Source organism: Cuculus canorus, chromosome 2 (genome assembly GCF_017976375.1).
Source record: "Cuculus canorus isolate bCucCan1 chromosome 2, bCucCan1.pri, whole genome shotgun sequence".
Lineage (NCBI taxonomy): Eukaryota > Metazoa > Chordata > Aves > Cuculiformes > Cuculidae > Cuculus > Cuculus canorus.
In genome coordinates, this window is record NC_071402.1 from 5,762,110 (window position 1) to 5,783,291 (window position 21,182).

The window sequence follows — 21,182 nt, forward strand, 5'->3', positions numbered from 1 at the left end:
TGTTAAAAGTGCAAAGAAGGTTAAAGCCTCCCATGATAAAATAGTTTGACTGTTTCCAAAGACTTCGGGCGCTTCCCTGACTAGAAACAAAGGCAAATTGCAAACATCATTGTAATAGAAGTGCAGTTAGTCATGCTTAGACAAACAAAGACAGCTATTTGCTTGAAAGTATAAGGAGAATCATGAGTTACTTGATATCTAATGAAGTATGTGGCATGCCCATATCAAATGAGACTTTAATCAGAAAAAAATTCCTTTTTCACAATAAATAAAATTAACTGGAGGTTCGTTAACTGTAGGTTTCATCCTGACATTCCCGGATATACACTGGGAAGTTGCTTGCTTATGTCTGCTTCAGTTCTTCATGTTTAAGATGGAGTTAAATATTTCCCTGTCTAGCATGAGTTGTCTATTTTTAATCTGCATGTTCTTTCAGGCAGTGACTGTCTCTGGCTGTGCCTCAGTCTGCAGAAGGCTGAATGAAAATCCAAAGTTTAAGCCCTTCTGACAGACTACCAGCACAACTGGAGTATTTTTAATGATAAAAGATCAGTATCTTTGCAAGTTCTGTCTGCCTCGCTGGCTTTTTAGGGTCATTTAGCAGCACATGTGAGTCAGTGTTATTCTTTAGTGCTTTTAGAAACAAAGGACAGGGGTCTGGGAGTAGGAACTGGCTGATCTTTAAGGTCCCTTCCAAACCAAAACATTCTAGGATTCTAAGAGACAGATATATTTGTCCCCTAAACTGACTGTGAAAGAACACCTATCTGTTCTTGCGGTCAGTTTAGTTACTGCTAATAGTCACGTACCTGCAGTTCTCTAAATAAAAAAAAAACATTCTCATTCCGTGTGTGTCTATTTTATGTATTTATCTGTACAGACATAGGAAATAAGTTGTATTTAAACTGGTGCAGATGTGCATTTTATCCATTTTCTGAAGAGAGGAAAGCCTGAGTCCAATAGGAGAGTGAATTGGAGAGTCTGAGAAACCCTGTAATGTCTTGTGCCCAAATGAGCGCACTAGGAAAGCACCTTCATTTTGCTGAACTTGTATCAGGGCTAACCTTCATTTCAGCTCTGCTCTTTGTTTGGCTTTCCCTGTACTTACAGTCGTCCTTGAAGAATTAACATACCTAGATTTACCAGGGAGATGAGACAAGCGACCGGTTTGTACATCAAAAAATTGGGCCAGTCTTGGTTTTACTTTTTAAAACAACAAAGCATCAGGTTCCTGTATCTTGCTTAAAATATATAAAATAGAAATTAATTTGTTTGCCGCTTGTATCGGGAGAATAGCGCAGCTGGATGTCTTTATTAGCTTTCTGTATCCAAATGCAGTGTTTAAAGAGCTCCAGTAATTGGCCCCGTTTGCAGGCTTGGCGAGGGAGCCAAGGACATATAAGCCATCCGCAGGCAGGAAGCGGGAATGAATGTGCAGCGTTTCTCGTCCCTTCATTGGGAAGCAGACAGTTTTGGGTTTTTTTCCAAAAAAATCAGCTTTTGCTGCCTTTGAGAAAACTAAAATGCAGGTTTTCCAATGTTGTCTTAGGGAAACGGTACTCTCAATATTTTTAACAGCTTTTTTATATGGGTGCTGAGCAGCATTTGGAGGCTGCCAGGAGTTTCGGTAGCTGCAGTTGCAGCAGCAGGGGTGTAGAGGCTGAAATGAAATGACATCTGTATTTGTCAGTGTAGATTGTTAACAGCGTTTTCCTGTCTTTAAAATGATTTCAAGCCTAGGTCACAGGACTCGGTAAGCAGAGCATGAAATGAAATTTTGCATTTTTTGTTGTAGAAACCCGACGTGCGGCTCTCCAGAAGCAGTATCGACCGAGAGGATGGAGGTCTCCAGGGCCCCGTAAGTGTGTGGGGGAGCTTTCCTCCCCCAGCTCTTTCTCTGCTTTCCTGGTAGAACATGTTGTACGCTGTCTTGATGATGGGAGATGATTTAAAGGTTTTGCTAAATGTTTCCACTACTATTAAATGGTTCTACAACTTTCCAAGAGGCTCAGCTTCTGTGGGAACAGCAGCCGTGGCAAACTTGTTCATGCAGCAGTTTGGGAGATTTGGGGTTTGGTTATTTTTTTTCCCTTTGAAGCTGCAGTTGAAATGAATACCCCACAAATATGTTGAAATAATTTTTAAATGCCCATGTGCTATTCATGTGGCCTTTTATTCTAAAATATGGGTAGATTTCTAAAAGTTCTGTAAACAGGAAGCAGGATTAAAATAACTTTTGCAGTTGTTTAAATATCTGAAGGATTTTCTTACAAGGAATGTAAATGTTTCTGTTGTATTACCCAGAAATCAGCTTGGGGTAAATGATCCGTTCTGAAACAAATGGCCTGAACCCCAGAGCCATTCTTGTGTTGCCAGACAACAGCTGCTGCTGTGGTATTCTGACTTACTGGCTTAACTCCTGTCTGTTTAACTAGAAATGCCTCTCCAATTGTTTAATTGCCCTTGGAATCTCTGAATCATACTGATCGAAAGGAGGGGGGTTAAGCTAGAGACTGTTAGTGGTGGAAACATGATGCTTCGTCTGTTGTTTGTCTCCAGGGATCACCTTTAAAGTATTTAAAGTTCGTATTTTCAATTCAGTTTCTGAGTTCATTTGAGATGCAGTTGTGAACTCCTAGTTTGGCTTCAGTATTTCTTCACTACCTAAGAATTCAGGGACTCTTCTTACATTTGCAGCCAAAGTGCACTCATGGATGAGTGTGGTAGTGACACACCACAGCGTGATCTCTAGGGACGTTTACATCTGGAAGCTGCTAAGATTTTTGCCATTAAATTGGAGAAGACTCATAGTTATTGTCTGTTCATTGTCCTAATATTGTCTTTGTTGTTATTGTTGCATCTTTATCTAAAAGCAAATTTTCGCTGCATTTTGTGCTATTCATGAAGATGCTTTGAGATAACCTGAAGATCCCAAAGTCACGTCAGAGGTTTGATTCAGGTGGCTGTCAGTGGCAATGGGTTTACATTACACCTGCTTGCAGCCAGCTGGTTTCTCTGGCTGCTGCTTGTTTTCAGCATGAATGCCTAGGGTTAGAATGAAAAATACAGCACCCAGTTCCCAGACTGCTGGCAGGGGAAGTTCCATCTTCCCAGACAAGGTAGTACAATTTCCCACCCCATGTGAAAGAGTGTGAAGAAAACACATAGTGATTATTGACAAAATAAGTTTTAGAGGAGACTGTGATTCCTTGTAATGACATTCTAGTTCCACAATTTGATTTTGCATTTTTATGGTTCTTAATACATTCAGAACATAACTCTGACTCCATTTGGAATGGGAAATGTCTAATGCTTCTGTGAGTCAATCTCGATTTCTCATTGGGAGGATGAGAAATAGACAGTAGTCATTTCTAGAACTACGATTAAATAATTGTCCTGTGTAACACCGATTTCTGTGACAGTGGTGAGGGCAGAATCCAATTCACTGAGATATCATTTACATCTTCCCCACAAAGTGTCTTTTTATTTGAATAATTGTAGTTGGAATGGGAGCAGAAAGCACAACAGCTCTGATTCCTGCTGACAGCAGCAGTATCTGAGCAGTTCATGAACACTGGGAGGGAGGAGGAGTCATACATGACCCTGTTCTTGGATGTGGTGGTACAAATGAAAAGTTACCACACACATTTTAGTAGTTTCTAAGTGATGAGCATGTGGCTGTTTAATTTTGAGAACATTCTTTTGAATGTATGCTTCTAATATGCGCTTTTCTGGAAGTAAAAGTGTTTTGGGGCTGTTGTGGTGTGTGAAGTACAGAACAGGTCAGATTTGGTGTGAGGCTAAACTGTAGTGTGGGGGCCAGGGCTGTTGTGAGCAATACAGAAGAAGTGAAAAGTATTTCTTTGTGTTAATAAATTATTTGTAGGTGGGAACTGAGCTAATGACGGTGAATAGGGATTTAATTTGAAGTGTTGGGCCACTCTCAGTGGTTGAGATTTTGCTGATGAAAGTTGAAAGCGGTGTAATAACAAGCCTAAATGTATATTTTATTCTATTTTACTTTGTAGGCTGGTAACCAGCACATCTATCAGCCTGTGGGTAAACCAGGTAAGCAGTAAGTTCATATACTATTATCCTGAATCGTTTATGTCTTCCAGCAGCAGCAGTGAAAAAAGATCTATGGCAGTATTTTCATACAAGGGATAGATTCCGTTCCAGATAACTACACTTAGGTGTTTCCATGCACTATGTGTTTAAATTCCTCATGCAGTCCCCGGTGATGCAGTCAGCAAAGCCGTGAAAGTGTTTTGTCCAAAGGCGGGATGTGTCTTGAGGAAGCTGAGTCATTCTGTAAGACTTCACCATTTGCAGAGTTGAGACATGTAGAACAAATGTAGATGCCTAAATTTAGGTTTCTCAGTCTCAAAGTGAATCACACCCAGAGTTTCTGCCATGAAGAAGTCTGATCTTCCCAGACATACGGAGCATGTGTGGGAGTACCTCTCAGGTCTGGGTAGGTGTCCTGAGATGAGCAGCAGTTGCTGTATGAAGGGATCTTCAAAGTATCTTGCTGAAACAGACACATTCTCATAATTGCAGGAAAACTTGTTGAATTTCACAGCCTTTTCTGTCTGCATTTCTTCAGCAGAAACAGAAATTACAATGGGTTTATGCTAAGGCATTCAAAGATGTCCATCTCCTCTGCTAGTACAGAAAAGCACGTGCAGTCTTTGTAGTATTGACAGACCAAAATCATGCAGATACATGTGATATGTTGGTCCTCTCAAATGCAAATGGTTTTGTTATCCAGATCATGCAGCTCCACCAAAGAAACCTCCTCGCCCTGGAGCCCCCGGCCACTTGGGCAGCCTTGCAAGCCTCAACAGCCCTGTGGACAGCTACAATGAAGGCGTGAAGGTACGTCACTCACTGTCACGTGAAATACACTTCAGAAAACTAAATGTTACCACTCTGAGATAGTTTGCTCTTCCTGAAGTAGAGAGTGTGGAAAGCAAAAGCGACTGAACTTCCCATGTTAATGTTGTTATGGTGCAAGCAGGGACTGGCAGCTCTCCAGGGAAGTGGGGAGTTAATTGTTAGGCTCATATCCTCTGTTACTCTGATTCAGCATGTTCCTCACCTAGAACCTTTCCCAAGTGAGCTCATTTCTAGTTTGGAGAGCGTACAAGGTCTCCCATATGAACCCAGCCTTGCTGCTTGGCAGCTCTGTTAAGCAGGAAGGAGCACACCTAGGGTTCCCAGTTACTTAAGTGGTACCAAAGCCTCTTCTTCTTGCTCATGGAGAAGTGAGACGTGTCTGAACTGTGGTGCTCGAAAAAGCTCTTGCTGCAGCACCAAAGAGTCCTAAGCCCCTACTAGCACTGGGAAACAAGGGAAAGAGGTGGAATGGTGTGATCGGGGCTGTCTGACTTGTGATTGAGGTACTTTTTAATGTGTTGTTTCATCTCCAGTAAATAGACAGGAAAGCCAAAAATGAACCCTTACAGTTTTCTAGCAGAGAGATGCTGCAGGGCACTGAGAGTCACGGTGTCTTGTTCCCTGTTGCAGTTAGTGTCACTGCTCCTTGGTACTTCTAAAATCGTTCCTCTAGGTGCTGTTCCCTGCCTTTGGGAGTCCTTCACCTTTCTGATCTTCAGGAAACAGAAACCTGAGCTACCTTAGGGCCTCCAATGGGGAACCAGAGGAGCTATTTGTGAAGCTAGCAGTTTCCCACAGCTACACGTAATAGTGATTTGGAATTATCTGTCAATAATACTCTAACAGAAATGCAGCTGATCTACGCACATTGCTGTTTTATTATTACACGACCTTTGCAGCCAGACAGAGACCCATCCGCAGAGTCTGCTGGGCTGACGGCGGTATTACTGAGCAGACCATTGGGTTGTCTCTCCCCATGACAGGGGGGTTGGAACTAGATGATCTTTAAGGTCCCTTCCAACCCTAACTATTCTATGATTCTATGATTAAAGCACAGTCACTCCTGCTGCTGCTCACATTCTGTCAGACAATGCCATCAGTAGCACCCAAGGAGGTGATGTGTTTGTGCTCCAGCAGGGCGAGGGAGGTGATTCTGCCTCTCTATTCCTCTCTCGTGAGACCTCATCTGGAGTACTGTGTCCAGTTCTGGAATCCTCAGCATAAGAAGGATATGGAACTGTTGGAACGGGTCCAGAGGAGGGCTACAAAGATGATCAGAGGGCTGGAGCACCTCCCATTTGAGGACAGGCTGAGAGAGTTGGCCTTGTTCAGCCTGGAGAAGAGAAGGCTCCGAGGAGATCTTACAGTGACCTTCCAGTACCTGCAAGGGGCCTACATGTACTGACCATGGAATTCACAATTTGCCTTCAAAGCAATGTGTTTAGCACAAGTTGAGCTCAGCCACTGCCTGTCTCGCTCCTGCTCTCTTGTTCTAACATGATCAGAGTATTTAAGAATCAGTGTAAATAGACAGCAGTGGTGAATTTGAGCAGGATTACTTATTATAAACTGATGCCAGTGCTTTTCAAGCTGCCAAGCCTCAGAAAAATGTCAAAAAGCAGTAACAGATGTGTTACTAAACTTAGCTTCTCTAAAATTTCTTTTCTAAATGCTGACACTGGAACTCGAAAAATGTTTTCTGAATTACATCCTTTTGACAACAAACAAACCTGAGCAGCCAGAGTCATCACTAAGAACAAGTGCAGAAGATTGATGTGTTAAATAGCTTCTTTGATAGAAAAGGAGAGCTGATTTTGTTTTTTCTGTCGATAGTTTCTTGGAATTGGATTGTTTTATGCCCCTTCAGGAAAACAGCCCATTATTTTAATAGTGTACAGCTTTATTAATGTCTGCAGCCCTAAACTGAAGGTGTTTCTGGGTTTTGTTTCAGGCTCCCTTTTCTGTACACCAATTTCAGATGCTCATTTCAGTCTCCCTTTTGTGCAGAATACAAATGAAAATAATAGGAATTGTGTTACTTGCCTGCAGGAAACTTTAGGGCAGGAACCAGGAAATACATGGGTTTGTGTTACTTGCTGAGGCAAAGTCAGCCAGTGCACACGGAGAGATTCCTGACATCACAATCTGCAGAGCATAGACAAAGAAACCTGAGTGAGAAACACAGATGTCCATACCCTTCAAATGTTAAGGTCAGGCTGCAGGAATTGAGTGGGCTGCCTATGGAATCATGAAGGCTGGAAAAGACCTCAAAGATCATGAAGCCCAGCCATCAGCCCAACATCACCGTGCCTCCTAAAAAACATGTCCAGAATATAAGGTATAATCCATCCTAAACGAGTTTGTGGTAGTTCTTAAGGTTAGTCATCGTGAACAAGAACTTCCCAGTTAGATGATCACACATTTCCTATCATGGAAAGTTGAACCCAACATTTTCTTAAACCTTCTGTGGACTGGATTGGTTGCGTGGTGGGGCTGGGGTTGCACAGGACAAGTTGGTTCCCACTGTTGCAGAGGCCCTCTGCTCCATTCACCACTTTGCTCGCCAGCCTGTCAAGCTTTGCATGATCTCTTCCCCATGTGTTCAGTAAAAAGCAAGCATGGGTGCATGGCAAATACTTCCACTTCCTCCACGGGTGCACAGGAGGTCGTGGGCACACAGTGCTTCCGTAACCAACGGACCCAGAGCTAACATGAATGATGCCAACACTGTTGAGGATGCATTTTTGTTGCAGGCTTTTTAACTGGTCTCTTATTGCTACACATGTTTTGGTTTGGGTTTGTTTTGGGTTTTTTTTTTTCCTGCTGAGTTTTATTAATATTGTTTTTCTTTTTTCCCTTCTTTTGGTAAATCTCTTTAACCTCCCCCCACATTCTGCTCAACCATAGCCGTGGAGGGTAAGCAGTGCGCGAGCGTGTGTGTCCGTGCCCTATCCCAAAATGTCTTTGCATGTGACTTTGCCAGATGACTGTTTAACTTCTCAATTGCTGGAACCGGTTGCAATCACAGCCTTTCCCTGGTAATTGAAGTGATTACAGTGTTCTTTTTCCCAATGTATTTTCCAATCAATGCACTAGATTGAATTTGTCAGTACCCACATAGTAAATTGTAACAAAATGGAATCACCATGCCCTAAATCCTGCGCTCCTTCCTTAGACAAAATTTCAGCCAAGTATTTGGTAGTTTCATCAGGGTAGAATCTCCAAGGCTTCCACTGAAACATCTGTGTAGCTGGGGCCGGTTGTAAGGACCAGTAACAGCTCAGATGTAAGGACTGGAAGTAGCCCAATGTGGTGGGCTGAAATGTCAGGAGCCATCTCATCTCCAAGGGTGGACATCTGCTCTGTCACCAGTAGCAAATAAGCCATTTTCTAACCCTCTGCTCCTGCTGTGAATGGTTGCTGGGGCATCCAGTAGCGGTGAAGAGCTACAGGTAACGGGGATGCTTTTAGTTTTACTTTCTAGGAGCAGAAATACTGAAGCCATTAGAGAGGAAGTTTTCCAAGCTTGCTTTTATTTCATTCTGTCTTGAATTGAACTGTACACAGATCTGACTCAGTAGAAGTTATGCTTGAGTAAGGACAACAGGATTTATAACCTCCTAGAGTTTTTCTGATCCATTGGAAGCGAACTGTATGGAAATATTCAGCATTTCTGTACTGGTAATACCAGTTTTGTTAATTTGCTGTGAATTTCCACTAACAAAGCAATAAGATGTGCTGCAATATTCTCCTTTTCCGTATCAGTACTTTAGCTCTGTACTATGACATTGTTTTGGAGCACAAAACTTCTGAAACAAGGGGCCTAACATCTGTTGCCTTAGCAGTGGAGTTTGTCCATCAGTAGTGAACTACTAAGAGTGTCAAGTACTCTGTACTCCTCATTCCTCAGCTTATTTTCTTCTCTTTTGTGGGAGGTATACTGGAAGCCCTTCAGGGAAATCCTGGTAAAAGTTCCCCAGTGTCATTTCACAGACCTGGTTCAGTCAGAAGAACCAAAGGAAACTTCCTTCTGACTATGGAGCGAGCGAGCTCATCCAGGACAGGTGTCCCAGCAGGGCAGGGAGGGAGGCTGTTGCCTATGTGAGATCTTCCCTGCACTCTGTGAAGGTTGGGAAGTTGCTGAGCCCCATCTGCTGGGGACAAGAAGTTAAACAACCCTTTCCTGCTTCCAGATTCAGCCGCAGGAGATCAGCCCTCCGCCTACAGCCAACCTGGACCGCTCCAACGACAAAGTCTATGAGAATGTAACGGGGCTGGTGAAAGCAGTCATAGAGATGTCCAGCAAAATCCAGCCCGCTCCGCCAGAGGAGTACGTACCCATGGTGAAGGTACGGAGGCAGCTCCTAACGTCAGTGATACAGTTCTCCTGAGTGAGGGCTTTGCAAGTGCCAGAGGAAAAACCTTCTGGAAAGTAGGAAGTAGAAAAGCTTTCTGTGTTTGTGGGGTCTGGGGTAACTTGTGGTCAGAGGGGTGGAGCTTTGGAAACTGTTAACAGTGTTGTGGGAAATGGTGCTTTTATTCATCCATATCCATATGAGCCTCCATATGAGGCTGAGAGAGTCAGGGTAGTTCAGCCTGAAGAAGAGAAGGTTCAAGGGAGCCCTTAGAGCAGCCTTTCAGGAAGCTTGGGAGAGGCTCGTTATCAAGGAGTGCAGGAATAGGACAAGAGGGAATGGTTTTAAGCTGAATGGGGGGAGATTTTGATGAGATATTAGGAAGAATTTTTTCCCTGTGAGGGTGGTGAGGCACTGGCACAGGTTGCCCAGAGAAGTCATGGATGCCCCATCCCTGGAGGTGTCCAAGGCCAGGTTGAATGGGGCTTTGAGGAACCTGATCCAGTGCGTGTTCCTGCCCATGGCAGTGGGGTTGGTACGGGATGATCTTATAAGGTCCCTTCCAACCCAAACCATCCTATGATTCTGTGATTTGCCATCTTGCCTGTGCTTATCCAGGGGTTGGAGTTGGGCACCATCTGCTCTGCATTTCACTTCTCTCAGAAAAAATATTTTTTTTTTAATTAACCCTTTGGCATCTTGTTTTGATGGTGAAACATAGAATTGCAGGTGGGATGTTCTAACCCCCTTTTTTATCCAGATAAGGAATTAAGTGTATCTGTTTCATTTTGCACTCCTACAGTTCTTTCACCCGTTCATTCCTAGTTCTTAAAGTTTATTTCCTTATTGTTTTTTTCTTCTTAGGAGGTTGGTTTGGCGCTGAGAACCTTACTGGCAACAGTAGATGAAAGCCTCCCTGTGCTTCCTGCGAGCACCCACAGAGAAGTACGTAAAGCTCCTCCCACCCAATGTTCAGTTTGTTACAGTTCAAGTTGGCCTCAGCCATGAGAGTGACGTGGACATGGTTTGGCGCTTGCACGCGCCAACGTGCACAGGTTTTGATTCACTGAGTGGTTTAAACTCTTGGGTTATTGAGCCAGCAATGTGCCCTCGTGGCTAAGAAGGCTGATGGTAGCCTGAGTGAATCAAGAAGAGTGTGGCCAGCAGGTTGAGCAAGGTTCTCTTCCCCCCTCTACTCCGCCCTAGTGAGGGCCCATCTGGAGTCATGTGTCCAGTTCTGGGCTCCCCAGCTCAAGACAGACAAGGAACTACTGGAGAGAATCCAGCAGAGGGCATGGAGATGATGAGGGGACTGGAGCATCTCCTCTTATGAGGAGAGGCTGAGTGAGCTCGGTCTGTTCAGCCTGGAGATGAGAAGACTGAGAATAGATCTCATCAATGTTGATCAATATCTAAGCGGCAGGTGTCAAGAGGATGAGGCCAGATTTCTCAGTGGTGCCAAGTGACAGGACAAGGACCAGTGGGCACAAACTGGAACACAGAGAGTTCCACCTCAACATGAGAAAAAACTTTCCTCTGAGGGTGATGGAGCACTGGAATGGGCTGTCCAGGGAGAGCGTGAAGTCTCCTTCTGTGGAGATGTTCATAACCCACCTGGATAGGTTCCTGTGCAACCTGCTGTAGGTGACCCTGCTTTAAGCAGGAGAGTTGGATTTGATGAGCTCCAGAGGTCCCTTCCAATCCTGACCATTATGTGATTCTAATGCCTCATGAAATTAATTTCATTAGGATCCATTTGCTGTGTGGACATAGACTTGTATTGCCTTAAGACACTCCAACTGGATGTAATTGAAGAAGAGCATCCGACACGCACACATATGGAGTTGGCATAAAAACTGTTAGCAGTGCTTACACAGAACTTCTTAGTGAAAGTTTAATCTTCCATTCAGCTACAGCTCACACGCAAAGTCATTGAACGGGTAATTGAGTGTAACTTGTTGCAGTTGTAAGGTTTTGGTGAGATATCCCGTAATAACCTCTTTCTGAATGAGAAGTGACAGATCTTTCAGTGAAGTTCATGAGCCGTGAGTAAAACTGCTTTCCTCTAAAACCCTGAATGAGTGGGTTAATGAGAGAGCCAGAGAATTCTAGAATCATAGAATGGTTGGACTTGAAAGAGACCTTGAAGATCATCTAGTTCCAACCTTCCTGCCATGGGCAGAGACACCTCCCATTGGATCAGGTTCCTCAAAGCCCCATCCAGCCTGGCCTTGAACACCTCCAGGGATGGAGCATGACATCCCTGAGCAACCTGTGCCAGTGCCTCACCACCGTCATTGTGAAGAATTTCTTCCCAATGTCTAATAGAAATCTTTCCCCCTCCAATTTAAAGTCATTCCCCCTCATCCTATCACTACATGCCCGTGGAAAAAGTCCCTCCCCAGCTTTCCTGTAGCCGCCTCAGGTACTGGAAGGCCACTAGAAGGTCTCCTCAGAGCCTTCTCTTCTCCAGGCTGAACAACTACAACTCTCTCAGCCTGTCTTCATAGCTGAAGTGCTCCAGCCCTCGGATAATCTTCGTGGCCCTCCTCTGGACTTGCTCCAATAGTTCCATATCCTTCTTATGTTGAGGATAAGGGTTTTTCCAGCATCCTTATGTTGAGAAGGTTCTTCCAGCACCATCTTGGTTCTGTTAAGTAACCCAGATCTGCCTTCATGACTGCCTTTTGTTTTTTACAGCTACTTTAGTAACAGTAATAAAAAGAGTGGTGATAACAGGGAAACCTCTAGCAAGGTGTTAACTCCAAGATATGGGTTCAAATCTGTTGTTGGCAGTTTGGGTCTTGGTGCCATTAACAGTGGGTCGCTCAGCAGCTGAGAAGGCTGCTCTTCATCTCCACACAGCATAGAGCAGCAGGTGCTGAATTCCATCTGCTCCATGTGGTACCCATGGAAACCATCAGAAATCTCAGGCAGGCACTATTGCAGGTAGATTTGCTCTGCAGTGTCTCTGTCAGGGGTGCAGTGTGTCTAATAACTCTTTGATATAAATGATCTGGATGAGGAGATCAAGTGCTCCCTCAGTAAGTTTGCAGATGACACCAATTTGGGATGGAGTTTTGATCTGCTTGAGGGCAGGAAAGCTCTATAGAGGGACCTGGTTAGGCTGGATTGTTGGGCTGAAGCCAGCTGGATGGGGTTCAACAAGGTTCGGTGTCGGGTCCTGCACTTTGGCCACAACAACCCCATGCAGCTCAACATGCTTGAGAAAGAGTGGCTAGAAGGCTGCCCGGTGGAAAGGGGACCTTGGGTTATTGGTTGACAACAGCTGAACATGAGCAGGGTGCCCAGATGGCCAAGACCGACAGCATCCTGGCTTGGATCAGAAATGCTGTGGCCAGCAGGAGCAGGGAAGTGATTGTGGTCCTGTACTCAGCACTGGTGAGGCTGCACCTTGAATGCTGTGTTCAGTTTTGGGTCCCTCACTCCAAGAAAGACATTGAGACACTGGAGTGTGTCCAGAGGAGGGCAGCGGAGCTGATAAGAGGTCTGGAGAAAAAGATTTATGAGGAGCAGCTGAGGGAACTGGAGTTGTTTAGAGAAAGATGAAAGGAGATCTTAACACTGTACAACTCCCTAAAAGGAGGTTTTTGCAAGGTGGATGTTTGGCCCTTCTCCCAGTTAACGAGTGGTAGGATAGAAGGAAATGGCCTAAAGTTTTGCCAGGGAGGTTTTGATTGAATATTAGTAAAAATTCCTTTACTGAAAGAGTGGTGAAGCATTGGAAGAGATTGCCAAGGGAAGTAGTGGAGTCACCATCCCTGGAGGTGTTAAAACAGTGTGTAGACTTGGCCCCTCAGGACATGGTTTAGTGGGCATGGTGGTGGTGAGCTGACAGTTGGACTGGATGATCTTAGAGGTCTTCTCCACTTTTGTGATTCTGGTTGACTGAAATCTTCTTGTTTCAGATTGAGATGGCACAGAAGTTGCTGAACTCGGACTTGGCTGAGCTCATTAACAAGATGAAGCTGGCCCAGCAGTACGTCATGACCAGCCTGCAGCAGGAGTACAAAAAGCAGATGCTGACGGCCGCTCACGCTCTGGCTGTGGATGCCAAAAACTTACTGGATGTTATTGATCAAGCTAGACTGAAAATGATTAGCCAGTCCAGACCACACTAAGTACCGAGGGAAGAGCTTCATTGGTCTACGAATTCCGCTTGTGAAAGGATGTTCCTTCACCTTCCACCAGCAGTGAGGATTCACCCAGTGTAGTCCTGGCTTTCCAGCGTCTCTCGCTTCAGCAGCCCTGACTGACAGCTCTTGGTTCTCTCTCATTACAAAAAGTTTAACCAAGTTTTTAGCATAAAGCCAAGCTGGTCTGGGATTCAAGACAAAAAAGTGGCATTATCACAAGATGAAGTTTGTACAGGAACCCTCGGGAAACGGCAGCTACAGAGCACACTTCAGTTTTGTACCATCACCCGGGACACGCTTAGCCTAGAACTGCCGCAGGGTTATGGCCTCGGCGCCAAAACTGTTCAAGGAGCAGATGGGAGAAAGATATTGTGAAGTGAAGAATTCGGGGAAACCTCAGGGCTGAGAATTCTTGCCCACAGTACCTGAACTATCCAGACTGGAATTTTTTTATTAGAACACTTACGTCGCAATATGCTAATCACAATTTACAGAGAAAGAATAAAAAGCTATATTTTCAAGACTTCAGTCATTTCAAGACAAACTAAAGCCCTCTCCATCTTCCTGCCTTCTACTTTATGTGAACGTGTGACACATCCATTTGGAACTCGTAGGACACGACCGAACACTCGTCTTTTCCACCAGAATATTGTGCCAGTTCTTTTGTAGCAACGTTGTTTTCCTTGGAAGCAAAAAAACGCTGCTTTGTACCAGAGCAATTCAGAGCTGCATTTGGAGGAGTTCTGTAACCATCCATGTCCCCCATTTTTATATAATTTATAAAGACCGATTAAAGCCATGTTGAATATTTTAAACCCACCTTAGGTAACTAACCCATCCTTTCGTCTCTCTTGCCTGGGAGGAGTTGCAGTAGAACAGTGTAATTAGATTTTCCTTGGTTTTCCAGTTATGCCATCTGTTCTGTTAAAATAAAAACCACGCTCCCTTTTTGCTGTTGAGGGATATAAATTATTCTCAGGAAGAATATAATGAACTGTACAGTTACTTTGACCTATTAAAAAGGTGTTACCAGTGATGCTCCAGCTGTTGTATTTTTGTGTGTGTGCGCGCACTATGGAAGAAACCACTGAATGCTCTCTGCTTGGAATTTTTCCCTTACCCCAATTCACAAGCTTTTAAGAATATTAAGCAAGACTTCAGGAGCAAGTGTGTCCAAGGAGGAAATCTGAGATTTTAGTCTCCCAGAAAGCATTTTTTAACTCCAGCTCTGGAGCAGAGGCACAAGTGAATGTTATCATCGATGTGAGTGCTTCTTTGCTCCTTACACTCCCTGAAAATCAGTTTTCCTTGGGGAAGGCTCTTTAATAAGGGCTGGGGTTGTGGCAGCTCAACAGCTTGCAGGAACTAGTTTGGATGCTCAGCTGTTTGCAGCAGCAGCAGGTTGCATGGACTTAATCCTTACCCGTGCCTGAATAGCGCATCCGTGCCTGCATCTTAAAAACAAATGAGCTCAGGTTTTGTGGGAAGATGGGATGCTGCTGAGCACTTCCATGTGGAACCACTTTCCTGCACAACTTCAGTCCTTACATGGAGCATTTTGCTAATGCATCATTTTCATTTCCTACTTCCGAGTACAGATCTGACTCCTACCTTGTGCCCACAAAGTCCTGTTAACAGTTTTTAGAAGTGCATACTTTTGAATTTTCTTCTTTCATGTGTAAACCTACGCAAACTTCCCCACTGACCTTTAAAGCAGTTTTCTGAGATGCTCCTTACCTATTTTTCTGGCAAGACAATATAATTTATTCCCCTTACACAACCCAGGCTGGGTGCCCAGTGCTCTAAGGCTCTGCTTTTAAATCACTCATTCAGGAATAAATTGCATCCCAGCTTTAGCACTGAGGGCGTCTATGTCAGAACTTCAGCATTTTCCAACTTTCCAGCTAGAAAAGCTGCCCTCCACTGTGCAACACGCAGTCCCTGCTGCGCCACAGCCTTCGGCTGCCCCTGAATGGGTTAAATTCCCTGGCACTAGAAACCATCCCACTTTTGCTGTTGGTGACCACAGGTGCCAGTCCCAGCCAAGGTGCTGTCACATCCCATTCCCACAGCGCTTGTCCATACAGTAGGAATGCAATTCAGAGCTGTTAACCGTCCCTGACCAACAAGGGAAGCTGTAAGACCCTGCATTAGCACACGATGAGAGCAGTTCTGATACCTGCAGGACCAGCGGTCCTCCCTCCAACCCTTTCATGCACATCCAAATTAAAGACATGAGCACGTTTACATGTTCTTTATTGCAGATGGGTATAAAACTTATTAGTCAAAGAGACCAAAACCCATGTCATCATCGGATTCCTCAGATTCCTCTTTCTTTTCCTCTTCTTTCTTCTCTTCAGCTGGAACAGGAGAAAAGAAATTGCGTTAAGTCACAGGCCACAAGAAACTTTGCATACAGCGACTAACACCAAGAAGCAAGACCTAAGCAGTCCTAACCAGCCAACAACCCAAGGAGGGGGGGGTGTTCCCCTGCTAGGGAAGTGGAGTTGTGCTTTGAAATTGATTCCCATCAGATCTGGAATACTTTAGGGAGCAGGTGCTCACCCTATAGGCATCAGGAGGAAATCCTGATGATGTACAGGAAGCTTGGCCTTGACTGAGGTAACCCCAATCCCATCCACTGGCTCCAAGGGCAATTCCAGCCTTTCTGCTGGAGGGGTCCATTTTGCTACCAGAAGAGGCTACAGGAAAGCTGGAGAGGGACTTCTTAGATGGGCACATAGAGATAGGATGAGGGGGAATATTTAGACATTAGGAAATTCTTCACGATGAGAATGGTGAGGCACTGGTTGCCAGTGGAGCTGTGGATATGCCACCCCTGGAGGTGTTCAAGGTCAGGTTGGATAGCACCTTGAGCAGCCTGGTCCAGTGGAAGGTGTCCCTGGCCATGACAAGGGAGTTGGAACTGGATGATCTTTAAGGTCCCTTCCAACCCAAACCATTTGACGATTCTATGAACACTGCAAGTAGACAAACCCAGCTGACTCTCCAGCTGGTGACCAGGAGATTCTTGCCAGGAAACCCTCCCAAGTAAAGGTGACAGCATTGGAGAACAAGCTGCTTACCAGGGGCAGCCCCGCCTGCAGGTGCGGCGCCACCAGCTGGAGCAGCTGCAGCTGGAGCCCCTCCACCACCCACTCCTACATTACATATGAGGCTCCCAATGTCGATGTTAGCCAGAGCCTAGAAGGAAAAGCACCAGAAAAGCTTTGTTAACACAGGGTCGGGGGCAGCTTTGCTTTAGCTCCAGGCCAAGTCCCACTCGGAGCACAGTGATGAAATTGTAGCATCACCACAACAGGAATCTTTTACGCTTGTCAAGAGTGAAACCACATATGCAGGGGCACCGGACAGTCACTTCAGCTGCGATCTGCACCCAGTAACCCCACACTGGGACAGGGCTGCTCCCTTCAGGAGGCCCTGCTCCCCCCAGATACCCAAGTTCTCCTTAAATGCTTAAGTCCCCATCCCCTCCACATCCCTTGGGAAGCCTGAGCTCTCATTCCCTCAGCTCTACCCAGGATGCCTGAGCATCCCTGCTCCTCCCCGGATGCTTGAGTCCCCATTTCCCACCCCATCCCCTGAGATGCTTAAGTTCCCATTCCCCCCAACATCCCTTGGGATGCCCGAGACACACACGTGTCCCCTCCAAGTCACCTTTTGGGATGCCTGAGCCTCGCCCTCCCCCTAGTCCCTCTTGGAATGCCCGAGCTCCCCTTCTCACCACCAGCCACCCGAGCCACCCCCAAAATCCCCAGGACACGCAAGCCCCCCATTCCTTTCAGGATGCTGGAGCCCCCGATTCCCCCAGGATGCCTGAGTCCCCAAATTCCCAGGACACGCAAGCCCCCCATTCCTTTCAGGATGCTGGAGCCTCCGAATCCCCCATGATGCCTGAGTCCCCATCCCTTCCTGCTCCTCCGGGGATGCCCAAGCTCCCCCCTCACCAGCTCCTTCCCCTACTCACCTTGGCAAAGAGACCTGGCCAGAACGGCTCCACATTCACCCCAGCTGCCTTGATGAGCGCGTTGATCTTGTCTTCCTGTAACGACAACATCGCTAAGCTTCATCGCTAAGCTCCATCGTGGCCCATCAAATCCCATAGCCAGATCCATCTCCCATCCACTTATTATTACCCCCCCATTCCATCCTGCCGTTCCCGCACTATTCCCCTCTACCATTCCCCATTCCCACCATTTTCCCTGTTCTCCCTCCAACATTTCCCCCGTTCCTCCCCTTTTCCCAGACTCCCCCCCCGTTTCCTCCTTCCCCCCCTCCCCCCCACCGTTTCTCCGTTTGCCCCATTCCTCATCCCCAGTCGTAGAATTACAAAATCATAAAATGGTTGGGTTGGAAAGGACCTTCGTAACCACCCAGCTCCAACCCCCTGCCCTGGGCAGGGACATCCCAGTAGACCAGGCTGCCCAAGGCCCTATCCAGCCTGGCCTTGAACACCTCCGTTCCCCACCACCACCCTCATTCCCCCATCTCCGTCCTTCCCCGCCATCTTCCGCCGCGGCCCCCGCGCTTACCGTCACGGTGACCTCGTCGTCGTGCAGGATGAGGGCGGAGTAGATGCAGGCGAGCTCGGAGACGGAGGCCATGGCGGGCGCGGTGCCGGTCGCCGACGGAGCGGCCTTAGCTTCGGGAGAAGGACACAGCACCTTAGGCCGCCGAGACGGAAAGGCGCGCGTGGCCGCGGGGTGGGGTTATAAAGGGCGGCGACAGCCAATCGCAGGGGTCAGGAAACGATTGACAGCGCCCTTATCCAATCAGTCAGGGGCAACGCAGCACCAGCCAATAGGCGGGAAGAGCGCGGGGCGGGACTATAAGGCGTCGCAACACCTCCGGGATGATTGATAGGGCCACTGTCCAATCGCTGAAGGGCAGCGCGGAGACAGCCAATGGGCGACGAGACGCGCTGAAAGGGGCGGAGCATCAGTAGCCAATCGCAGACACTGCGTGGATGATTGACAGCGCCTTCGTCCAATCGGCGAAAGGCAGCGCGGCGCCGGCCAATCTCCGCTCGGCGGGGCGCGATGGGAGCGCGGGGTGGGGGCCGCGTGGGCGGCACGGGGCCAGGGCGGCTCCAGGGGGCGCTGACAGGAACTGCTTCTCTTCCTGCCTATCTGCTTCCCCGCCCGCTTCCGGCATCCCTCTCGTCCCACCCTCCCGTTCGCCCGCCCCCCTCCCTTCCTCCTTGCCTGCTACCGTTTCTCCCTCTCTCCTTGCCTTCCTTCTTGCCTGATTCTCTCCTTCTTCCCGTCCCTACCTGCCTATCTCCTTCCCTCCTCTCTCCTTGACTCCTTCCTTCCTTTCTCTCCTTGCCTTGTTCCCTTCTCTCCTTGCCTCCTTCCTTCCCTGCTTGCCAGACTCCTTCCCTCCCTCTTTCATTGCCTGCTTCCCTCCCTGCTTGCCTGCTTGTACGCTTCCCTCCCTCCTTGCGTGCTTCCCTCTTTCCTTGCTCCCTCCCTGCCTGCTTCCTTGCCTGCTTCCCAGTCTCCGAGCTCCCTGCTTGCCTGCTTCCTTCCCTCCCTGCTTCCCAACTTCCCTCCCTACTTCCCTTCCTCTCTGTCTGCCTTCTTGACGGCTTCCCTCCCTCCTTGGTCCCTTCCTGCCTGCCTCCTTCCCTCCCTGCCTCTTTCCCTGCTTCCCTCCCTGCATGCCTCCTTCCCTGTTTCCTTTGCTCCTTCTTGCCTTCTTCCTTGTCAGCCTCCCCTTTCCTCTGCCGTGGGAGCAGCCCTCTACCGCTCCACAGTTCTCCACATTCAGTAGGTTCTCTCCTCATAGAGGTCTGGCTTTCCTTCTGCTGGTCAGAGGACAATAGTATCAAGATGTGTCATTACACAGAAGAGAGGGAGTGTGAATTGACCTACCGAAAAAAGAAACCACAACATGGAATGCTCATCAGAGCCAATACCACTGCTGCAACAATTGATTGAGAGGTGGACAAACTGGATTGGGTGACTGGGACCAGTTTGTTCTGTGTGCCTGGCAGTATCCCTGGGCCTTCCTGGAGATACACGCTGACACCGTTGACCTCGGAATACAGAACTGCCTGGTTTTGTTAATGTTCTCCCAAAAAAGTCACTACCTATGGTGTGCTGGCTTCAGTCAGTGCTGTTATTTGAGGGTGTCATCACTGTTCATTCACTGTTTCCTGTGATGTGCATACATTAGAAAACAAAGCAACGGGCAGAACGAGCCATTTGTTGTTTGAAGATTCAGACTAGATGTTAGGAAGAAATTCTTTACAATGAGGGTGGTGAGGCACTGGCAGAGGTTGCCCAAAGAAGTTGTGGCTGCCCTCTCCCTGGAGGTGTTCAAGGCCAGGTTGGACGGGGCCTTGAGCAGCCTGATCTAGTGGGAGGTGTCCCTGCTTATGGCTGGGGGGGTTGGAACTTGATGATCTTTGCAATCCTTTCCAACTCAAACTATTATGATTCAGCAAGTGGAGTCCCTTTCAAACTGTGGTGTAGGTAACAGTGAAAACAAACTAGGCGTCTCACTGAGTCAGTGCAGCTCAATCCATCCGGATCACGTAGTTTTATGTTCCATGATGAACTGGCCGGATGAGTGTTTGTCATCCTTTTGGAAGAATGGGGGATTGACTTGAAAACACTCTTGCAAAAGAAGGATGAGAAAACAGTTATTTGGAGCAAGAGGTGGGTACTTAACTGAATGAAAATAACTTTCCCACCAAAACAAAGTTTATTTTCTATCTATAGACAAGTGACCAACTTCCAAACAAGAGTGATGTTACTTAAAATAAACAGCATTTTTCCAGATTGTTGTTGATGTGAGACGCTTCAGAGCTGGCCCGATCCGCAGTGGAGCAGCAGATCTTGGTGCACAGGGCATTTCCCGCGGCAAGGGGATGCCAAGGTAGTGGAGAGATCTGCCAGAAGCCAGCAGCTCTTGCAGGAGATGCAGATGAGGTATGGACATTGCAAACTGAGAACATCCCTACAACCATAAAAAGCAGCTCTGGCAGCACTGGTGACCAGTGCGGGCAAATGGTGTAGTGCAGCAGGTCATGCGGCACTTTGTAAAGGAACGTCATCGTCACCCTACCAGCTCAATAGCTCAGTTCAGTTGGTGGTCATCACTCTCCCAGAAGGAGCTCAGCTATGGAATCCACCTGGCCAGAAGCCATATCCTCTGCACTCACCACAATGGATGTGGCAACCCAGACAGAACCCCCATGAAAACACATGGCCATCCAGGCCTCAGGCTGTAGGGAATGCCACCACCTTTCACTGGTAGTAGATGACAGTAGTGAGAAGACCTATGTGAGGTGGGACCAAGTGGGTGATCTGCTCAGGCTGGTGGCGGAGCCACACAAGAAAGTAGAAAGGTTAAGGAGCATCAAGGAGCCTAATAGAGAGATATGCTCTGCCATCCCTGAGATAGAAACAGGAACAGTCACCAGAAAAGACAAGATGAAGAGGATCTTGAATCCTTCCCCACCAGGCTGAAGGCAGTGGGTCAAAGAAAAGCAGTGAATGGCAGCAAGTCCACACCCAGGTGGCAGGCAAACCCCCTCCTTGCCCACCTTGCTTTCCTAGGTGCCTCTGTACAACAGGTATGAGGCTCTGGATGTGGAAGGGCAGTCAATGGATGACAAGGATGAAGGTCCATCTTCACCAGAGGTGTCGTCAGGGTCAGGAAGGTCTGCCCCCTTGTATCACAACTACATCCACAAGGAAAAAAAAGATGCATTATACTTGTAAGCAACTCAGACCTTGTT

General features: G+C 47.0%; 2 protein-coding genes across 13 annotated transcripts in view; one reads left to right on the plus strand and one right to left on the minus strand.

Moving 5' to 3' along the window:
- PTK2 (protein tyrosine kinase 2) overlaps positions 1–14,445 on the plus strand; it is a 226,772-nt gene extending 212,327 nt beyond the window's left edge. For all 12 annotated transcript variants that reach the window (XM_054059952.1, XM_054059955.1, XM_054059953.1 and 9 more), the window contains 6 exons: positions 1,796–1,858; positions 4,029–4,068; positions 4,772–4,878; positions 9,093–9,248; positions 10,119–10,199; positions 13,184–14,445. In XM_054059952.1, coding sequence (XP_053915927.1) covers positions 1,796–1,858; positions 4,029–4,068; positions 4,772–4,878; positions 9,093–9,248; positions 10,119–10,199; positions 13,184–13,396 — 660 coding nt within the window. In that variant the 3' untranslated portion in view covers positions 13,397–14,445. The remainder of the gene's footprint in view (positions 1–1,795; positions 1,859–4,028; positions 4,069–4,771; positions 4,879–9,092; positions 9,249–10,118; positions 10,200–13,183) is intronic.
- Positions 14,446–15,650: 1,205 nt separating this feature from the next.
- On the minus strand, positions 15,651–18,129 carry RPLP1 (ribosomal protein lateral stalk subunit P1). Its single transcript, XM_009566209.2, has 4 exons — positions 17,965–18,129; positions 17,400–17,474; positions 16,498–16,615; positions 15,651–15,771 (listed from the first exon to the last, which is right to left on the minus strand). Exons 1-4 carry the CDS (start codon positions 18,034–18,036, stop codon positions 15,692–15,694), a joined length of 345 nt encoding a protein of 114 aa, XP_009564504.2. The 5' UTR covers positions 18,037–18,129; the 3' UTR covers positions 15,651–15,691.
- Between the last annotated feature and the right edge of the window lie 3,053 nt (positions 18,130–21,182).